The sequence below is a fragment of the Theobroma cacao genome, chromosome 4 (genome assembly GCF_000208745.1).
Source record: "Theobroma cacao cultivar B97-61/B2 chromosome 4, Criollo_cocoa_genome_V2, whole genome shotgun sequence".
Lineage (NCBI taxonomy): Eukaryota > Viridiplantae > Streptophyta > Magnoliopsida > Malvales > Malvaceae > Theobroma > Theobroma cacao.
In genome coordinates, this window is record NC_030853.1 from 13306806 (window position 1) to 13316220 (window position 9415).

General features: G+C 35.8%; 1 protein-coding gene and 1 pseudogene across 1 annotated transcript; both read right to left on the reverse strand.

Annotated features, from left to right (window-relative positions):
* On the reverse strand, window positions 938-3863 carry LOC108661518 (annotated as a pseudogene).
* On the reverse strand, window positions 4072-8740 carry LOC18507023 (translation factor GUF1 homolog, mitochondrial). Its single transcript, XM_018120425.1, has 12 exons — window positions 8353-8740; window positions 7211-7961; window positions 6914-7070; window positions 6726-6780; window positions 6574-6641; window positions 6363-6467; window positions 6209-6280; window positions 5709-5822; window positions 5120-5260; window positions 4976-5035; window positions 4680-4871; window positions 4072-4364 (listed from the first exon to the last, which is right to left on the reverse strand). The coding sequence occupies exons 1-11, from the start codon at window positions 8662-8664 to the stop codon at window positions 4706-4708; spliced, it is 2001 nt and encodes a 666-aa protein (XP_017975914.1). The 5' UTR covers window positions 8665-8740; the 3' UTR covers window positions 4072-4364; window positions 4680-4705.

Here is a 9415-nt window from a genome sequence, read left to right on the forward strand (position 1 = left end):
TAACTATTTAGTGAAGTTGGATAAAATTATTCTTAATGAAATCTCCTCATATTCAAGTACACATGATGTTATACACTATGTTGAAAAAATATTATTATTATACGTCATGTACAAAAACATGTTACACACCATGGTTAAAAAATATTGTTACACACTATGTTGAAAACAAAATATTATTGTTACATACTATGTACAAAAATATGTTACACGTCGTGATTAAAAAAGATTGTTACACGCCACGTTAAAAAAAAATATTGTTGTTATTCGCTATGGATAAAAACATGTTAGACGCTATGTTGAAAAAATATTGTTGTTACAACCATGTTTAGAAAATTTTTGTTACAATTTAATGCCTAAAGTGTTGTTACTTGCAAATCATAACTTCAAATCCTTTCAACTCTCTTCATTTTTTTTTTTAACGATTTGGCACCAACTGAAGTGTTTCTAACATGTTTTTATGAATCAAAACACAATTTTCCTTATTTAAAACACCTGTTTCAATTAAAAATTAAAAAAAAATCCCTTTGAAACTCTAGGTTTATAAATTTCAAATTCTTGAATTTATTGGTGTCTAGACCCCGAATTGATCCAATTAAATGCTATTGCAAATATCTGTGATTATTTCTACTATTTTAGTTTCATCAAAAACACGTAAAAATCAAATTCTCTAAACAGCCACCTATCCTAAGCACATCAAAACCATCGCTTGACGTCCTGAAAGCACGAGAGAGAAATCAAGAGCACAGTAGACGGATGTCGAAGAAAGAAATCAACAAAATTAGAGAGAGCTAGATGGTGAGAGAAAGAAATCGAAAGCACAAACAAAAATGGGAGAGAAATTGTGATGAATGACTTAATTTATTTGAAATGTCTTTAAGGGTATTTTTGTCAACTCACGTCTAACTTTGGTTAAAAACAATTAAATTTATATTGATAGTTATTCATGAAATTGTCTTATCATGATGGTTATTTTTCACAATTTTCTCTTATAAATATGTATTGACCAGATATATAAGACCATTCAACCTTCCTTTGTGCTAACAGAAGGATCAGGGGATGATGGCACCGAATTTTCTTCCAAGCTATGAGGGCATTGGAAGAGGATTTAAAGCGTTCTACTTTCCAAGGTGAAACTCGTCCTGCACGAGGTGTGCTAGGAGTTCCATTTTGATCCCATCTCACCTAAAAAGAAAATTACAAGATTGTTTTACCATTCCATTTAACTTGAACACACACTATTATTTGTTTTAGCATGTCAGATAAACTCTTCAACACACACTGATGCATAAAAAATACCTTGAGGCATCTCCACTTGGAACCTGGCCACTTTATGGGATCAGCATCTTCAATTCCAACTATGGCACCACTAAACCTACCAAATTTCGGTTGCCAGTATATTTACTTAGTTATAATGTAAGAGAGAACATCTAAGCATTAATAGTACTATTCTTTTAACTATAATGTAGCTATAAAATTATTAATTAATAGCATCATCCTTATAAAAGGAAACATGCCATACCTATGCTCTGGAGCTTCTTCACTTTCAAACCTCATTTGGAACCTCATCCCTATGGTGTAATGCCTCCTCATCGACTCCATGTATTGATCAACTGGAACAACAAACTCTGCTGGGCTTGTCCTGATATCCAAAATTCACAAGAATATCTACAGTAAAGAATCAGAAAAACAAAATAAAATTCAATAAAATAAACCACCAAGAAACCTTGGTTTGTAAGATATCGTGAATAAGGTTCTTCTTGTGAAGGCCTCCCATGCAGCAGAAAGCACTTCATCAAACATGCCAGGACTTGAATTTATTATAGAAGGAACGTTGCCCTGTGGCCTCAGAGCTCGTCGTAAACCAACACGTAGTTGTCCATTCCCACCTCTGGTATTACATGTCAATTTTTTTATGTATTAACCGGCCCCAACGTTGAAACAAAGAACCAAGTATAAAACAACCAAATGTCATTATAACTTTGTATATAGAGAAGGCCAACCTTAGAAAGACAAACGCATCTCCGGCAACAGGCCTCTTGGAGCTCAAAAATCCCTCCAACCTCTTATAAGCAAGTGCCTTCGTGGTTGACCTGGCATCCCAATCTTCATGTGAATCAAATATGAAATATAAAAGCTCGTTGTTCAGGTTTATATTATTACCCTTGAAGACGTGCTCAAAACGCCACTCATTCCCGTGCAAATCCCTGGCAACTAACTCCTGTTTCGGAGGTTGCCTCGACATGTCCTGTGAAACAAGAAGCTCAAAATAGTTTACATCTAAATTTCTGAGACATAAAACAAAATTGCACATTCCTGGAAGATCAACACGAACCAAAGGTGGGAAACATGCATCTGCATGACGATTGAACACTGAAAATCCACCATGGATGTTTGTATCCGAGGGAGTCAGGGTTTTACAAAAGGAATGTTCTAGCAACTCTGGCAGTGGAGGAAGGGGAGGCTCCATTTCTGCACCATTCTCATCTTGCTGGAATTAGTAGATGGAGGATACGAAACTGTTTGGCTATCAACTCTACATCAATTCCCTAATGTAAAGCAAAACGACGGAGAGAAAATGACACCAGACTGAAGTTTGGCTCAGGAAGTACAGTTACTTGTGCAAACACCTCATCAGTATCTGCTTCAGCCTATAATTCACAGTAAAGCAATTTGTAAAACCAGAACACAGACAAAATTGAAATAAAACATACTCAAAAGTCAAAACTCTACCTTTAATTGGATGTTAATCACACGGCAAAGGATCTTCCATGGAAGATCATTCCTTGGCAGGTCAATTACCTGATTAGTAGACGCCTCAACCTGATGCAAGAAAAAAATTCACTCATAATATGGAAACAAAAAATAAACCAAGAATTAGGAACATAAACGGAAAGAAAAAGAGAAAGGTATTAGATACAAGATGATCAAAGCCTCTTGAAATCTAACAGGCTAGAAAAACAGCAGGGCTTTCCTTATAACGAGGCAGTCAAATTTAGTATCAATTACTAAAGCCAACAAAAAGCGAAACAGCAGAAGCTTCAAACAAACCTGTTCTAAGTGTCCTTGAGGAAAGTAGAAGACACGTTCTCCTTCAATAGGAACCGCGACCAAAGGACCGGCACATGCATGCCATAGAGCCTTGTAAAGGGCCGTTTCAGGATCATATCCATATAAGAAACCAAAGCAAAATACCAAACATAAAAATAAAACCCCAGAGCATCATCTCAGAAGAATGCCAAAAACAGGCTCAAGTTTTAATAACAAAGAAACAGGGTGATTAATATATATATATATATAAATACCTCTGGTGGCAGGGACATTATCGACTTGACTGGTTTGAATCTCCATTATTAAGCTGCTTTGAAATGATACAATTTCGGGAAGCTATAATCCGAAGGAAAGAGCTCAGGGACGGGATTCTTGACTTAAAAGCATGGATGCCACCAATGATTCAGCAAGAACTAATTTCTAAGACGATTCTGATAGTGCTAGGTTGGCGGGTCAACGCAATCAGTGGACTTTAGCTTCTGTTCTTCCACGTAAAAGATAAGTTTATTTCATTAGAGGCTTTGAAATATGTTTTCCAAAGGGAGGAGGGTAAGACAAGATCACTCTGCGATAATAGCAATTTTCTAAGAAAAACTTGTGGTCTGAGGATTATAATATAATCAATGTAATTTTCCTGTTGCAATATTGTTTCATTGTTATCAATATACATATCATGAATTAACTAAAAAAAAATCCAGAGTGTTGTTTAAATATGCTATAAACAATTAAAAGAGTTCAGGACATCTCATCCCTCGCACTTGGGCTTCGTCCCAGCTCCCTTAATTCTCTTATGATTATTATCCAAAGTAACAGAGTGTTATGTCTGTCGCTCAGTTGTCACCCCTGTTCCTCGTACAATCTTATGGCAATGTCAACGATTGTCTTCTAATGTCGTTAAATTTTATATTTTGGAATGATTTCATATGAAATCTCTCAAGCAAAATAAACAATATTTAACAATGCAACGACTTATTCAGCAAATGAAGGAATTCTAACAAACAATAATATGGAGACCTTTTCCCATCAAAAAGAATATAAATGGAGTCTTATAACCAACAAAATCACTATGACATCCTAACCATTAATATAATCTTATTTTGCTATTAAAACATCCTCTTCAAGATGAAAAATGTTATACAAATAAGGTTAATGGATATAAATATGATCCCTATCCAAAAAACTAGTGCAGTTTATTCCAAGGCATAAAGGGCAAAAGAGCTAATCCTTTCTTTACTGCTTCAGATTTTCCAACAGCTTCTGCTACCAGGTATGCTCACAATAGTGTATGCTGTGAACTTTTCTTTATAGCTAAAATCCTGAAAAAAGATGAATTAAAGGCTTACTTCAGTTATACATGCATGCATCAAATTCCTACATGAAGTTGTTTTGTTTAAGTGGCTGGGGCTTAACTTAGGTAGAAGCTTCAACTATCAAAAACAATTTACATCCCCTCTCTGTCAAAGTATCAACAAATGAGGTTCAAAGGAAAAAATCCCTTTCATTGATATGACAAGTTTAATTACCAGAAAACCACAGACAAAAGAATCTTAACTACCATTGGCAGAAGAAGGTACAAGTACTACAGCATTTGTGTCAAATTTTCCCAAGTAACTAAATACAATGGAACTTACCAGCATCCTTAATGACATGGTATAGACTATGAAACCTTCAGTAGTTGATGAAAAGCTTCTTGAGGTATATCAACAGAACCAACTCGCTTCATTCGCTTCTTTCCTTCTTTTTGTTTCTCCAGAAGCTTCCTCTTTCGAGTAACATCCCCACCATAACACTTTGCAAGGACATTCTTTCTCATTGCTGAGATTCTGAATCCAGCACAGAAAGTCTTAGCTAAGCACTGAACATTACAGAGTAGTTAACCTTTTCAGGTATCGTAAAGAAATATAAGAAGGAAAGGCACGTTACTTACGTCTCCCTTGCAATAACCTTTGATCCAATTGCAGCTTGTATGGTTATCTCAAACATTTGCCTGATCAGAATTGGATCATCTAAGTCAACTATAATCTTATATTCTTATTCATATGAAGTTCAAATTAGACTTAAATTAACAGACCTGTCAATGAATTTTTTTAGCTTGTCCACCAGTTCACGACCAACACGTTGTGCCTTCAAATTGTGAACAATTGTGGCCATGGCATCAACTGGCTGTCCATTTAGGAGGATATCAAGTTTCACCAAATCAGATTGTTGGTATCTGTAATGAACTCCAATAAGATGAGTCAATAAAATGCAGTAAGAAGATCTACTTTGTGGAGGCACTCATAAACGACATTAGGGAAGGTTTCCTGTGACATTGAAGGACATTGAATGATTAATCAGGAGTAAGTTTATAAAATGCCAGAAGACTAGCACTTCACCGTAGGACTTGATGAAAACTGGGGCCAGATCAAATGGCCTTATGCATTGGTAGCAATCCCAGTAAATCAGGAATTCCACCTTGTTGAAACCAGTTTTTTTAATATGTTAAACCACTTACTTATCAAAGCATTATTATAGAAATTAAATAACATATTGCAGCCTTTATATGCATCAGCACCTACCATGCTGGGCCCTGCACCCATCCATCAGGGTGTGTGCATGTGTGTATGTGTCTGTGTGTGTGTGTGTGAGAGAGAGAGAGAGAGGGAGCAAAAGGAGCTTACTTTGAATCCTCATAATCAAAGGAGGCATATCCAGATGTAATACTCTTCAACTCATTGTAAAAGTCGACAACAATTTCCCTCAAGGGTAGCTGATACTTCATGAAAGCTCGTTGACTGCATCAAAACACAGACTGTGCATAACTATGGAACAGTTTATCACATGGTATTTTGTGGACATAGAAATTACAGTTTTGACTCTAATTAACAAAAATGCCCACAACTGGACCTCAGACTAATGTTCTACGGAAAATCTAACTTGCTAAATTGATAATGACAACGACAAAAGAAAGATTCAGAATCATGGTGAAAAGCAAAGTCCTACTATACGACATGCATTTCTGCATCATGTATTTTAATGTTTCATTCATCAACTCGACCATAAGAACCAGCCAGCAGAGTTTTCTGCATAAAACTGAGATAAATATAAACTTTTTACCCCAAGATTACCACTAATCAGTCCGCAAAGTGCAGGTTAAAGAAACCACAATGGCACAAATCACCTGTCAATGAATGAGTACTCCAGTTGCTGGCCTCTCCGCTCAGAGCAAAGGGTAATGACAGGCCCCACATACCTACAAGTAAGAAGAAAGACCTAAAAGAATAAAACATTTGCATGCTGCAGAAAATGGATAGCAAAGGGGCATGAGAGCTTACTCACTAGGAATAATAATAGTTGCTATTACTGTTGGCTCCCAACAAGCTGTAACTCGTTTCTTGGGATTTGAGGGCAATGCAGCAGGATTCTGAACTTCTACTTTGCTACACAAGACATCAAGATATATAAAACATGTCAAAAGTAACTTCACAAAGCCTGATTTTCTCCAAATAAAGATAAATAATTAAGAAAGGCCACTATAACATGTACCTTCCGTCAGAATACTCAAAAATATATGGAACAGTTGGAACAGTGGAAATGACATGAGCTCCATACTCCTACATCCATAATACAGACAAATATTATGATTTGCAAAGTAACAAGAGTATTTTGGTAAAATGACCAAATGGAAAAAAAATCACCTGTTCAAGTCTTTGATGAAAAACATCCATGTGAAGTAAGCCTAAGAACCCACACCTGCAGGAGGAACACAGGACACACCACAAATTATCCCATTATAACAACATAAAAATCTCCATTATTCAGTAGTAGAAGAAAACTACTCGACTTTTGGTACTAGGAGACGAAGTCAAAATATAAGATAGCACACCTAAAACCCAGTCCAAGTGCTGTGCTACTCTCCTTAGTGATAGAGACACTGGCATCGTTGCACGTTAGTCTCTCTATAGCATGGTTAAGTGCATCAAAATCAGATCCATCTGCAGGGTAAAGACCAGAAAACACCATATGTTTTGCTGGTTTGAAACCTGCAATTTAGAAGCAAAGCACATATAAAAGGGGTGTCAATTTCAATAAAAAAAAAGTACAGTGTTATGCTATGCTTTATATGTGCTATGGGAGTACAGTGTTGCAAACAACAAAGAAGAAATAAAGCCTGATTATATACCAGGAAGAGGCTCTACGGTAGTTCGAGTGTGATATAGTGTGTCCCCGACACGTGCCTCTCTTGTGGAACGCATTCCAGTCACCACATATCCAACTTGTCCACTTAGAAGGATGCCAGTGGGAGTTAGTTCAGGATGCATGATCCCAACATCCAACACGTCATAAGCTTGACCAGTTGCTGCAGATGAAATCTTATCACCTTTACGCAAAGCACCATCAACAATTGCAACATGGCAAATCACACCCTTATACTCATCATAATAGGAATCCAACAGAAGCATGCGCAAAGGTGAACTGCTGCTTCCAGGAGGGGGAGGGATCCTCTCTATGACTGCTGGAAGGACATGCTCAAGACCCTGCCCTGTTTTAGCAGATGTTAAAAGGGCATCAGTAGGCTCAAGATCAAACATTGATTTTAACTGAGCTTTGACACGATCAGGATCCGCAGTTGGCTGGTCAATTTTGTTTATGATAGGTATTATAGTCAGGTCAGATTCAAAAGCAAGATAAAAGTTGGCCACAGTTTGTGCTTGAACACCTTGGGCTGCGTCAACAACCAAAAGAGCACCTTGGCAAGCTGCCAGAGATCTTGAAACTTCATAACTAAAATCCACATGACCAGGCGTGTCAATTAGATTTAGCAGAAAAGTTGATGGTTCATTGGCATCACCAACACTGGATCCATGGAACTTGTGTTTGTGGAACATAGTTGCTGTTTGAGCTTTAACAGTTATTCCCCTTTCTCTCTCTACCTAACATCAAAAACTTGATCATATTTATACCATTAAACAAAAAACTAAACTAAATAAAAAATCTTTTTTTCCCATTATGAACCACATCAGCGTTTATATGGAAATGGAGTTTCTCTGTAAACCAACTATTACCAATGCCAATATCTTACCATTCCATCCAATTGTCAACTTAAAGCACCATTTTAAAGCAATAAAAAATCTGAAAAAAAAAACACCTAGTTCTCAATCTAAACAAAGAAAAACGCACTAAGAGACATGTTTTTTACTGCAATTTGTCCATTAAGCACCATTTCAAAAAATCTAAAAGGAGCCCAGTTCAAGTTTCAAACGAAACAATAAAACCACACTTGAAGAAATTTTTTTTAAAAAAAAGAAAACCTTCTACTTTTACCTGCAATTTGTCAAGATACTGAGGCTGACCATGGCCTCTTTTAATGGTTCCAGTAAGCTCCAAAAGCCTATCAGCTAAAGTAGATTTTCCATGATCAACATGCGCTATAATTGAAAAGTTTCTGATCTTTTCAGTCGGGTATTGACTCAAATCTATGGTAGCTGTTTCTTTACTGTTTTGGCGAGAATGAGAGCAGAATCTTTGAGTTAAGCCAAAACTATCATATGCATTGTTGCTTCTAAATGTTGAAAAAAATGGAGATAAGTATTTTGGAGGTTTAAGAGCCTTGGAAGCTCTGAGTAGAGAACCCATTCGAGGGTTTTAGGGAGATTTGGAAAGAGAGAAAGAGGAACAAATGCTGCACTGAAGAAAAAATTCAGTTCATGATGAGAACAAAACGGTGTCGTTTCTTCTCTTTATTTTTCCTTTGTCTTTTTCAAATTAATAAGTTTTACTTTAATTAGATCAAAGTAAAAATGTTTTTAAAAAATCTTAACTTTTTATAAATTTCTTTTTATCGAAAATACTAACTTTAATTTTACTTCGTTTATAAATATAAAGTGGACAATTTGAAATGTTCTACTTATTTTTTAGTAAAATAATTAAAAGGAAACAATGAATGGAAAATCTTAACTAAATTTTATTCTTTCTGAATTTTAAGAGAAACTAAAACAAAACCCCCCATTTGTTTGAAGTGAATCAAGATGATTCATAATGAATTAAAGGATAATGTTCTTTTGTTCATGTTTTCTATTAATTTCCAATCAATTTATTAGATTGCTATATCTTACTACACAGTTACTAGATTATACCTAATAAAACTAACATTTCCTTATTTTCATTAAGCCAATTGAAATGTAAATTTCAATCTCAAATAATTACTCTCAATCCCTTTTGTTTCTTATCTCTCATTAATCATCATATGTAGTATAGCATGTGCAATAGCAAGCATTCAATATATTAGAAAAGCAAACAGGGATTTAGTCAGGACAAAAAGGGGTTGAATGTTCCTGTTTAAGAGAATTTCAGAAGGTCAAGAAGATCCCCTTGGGGTAGATGAATG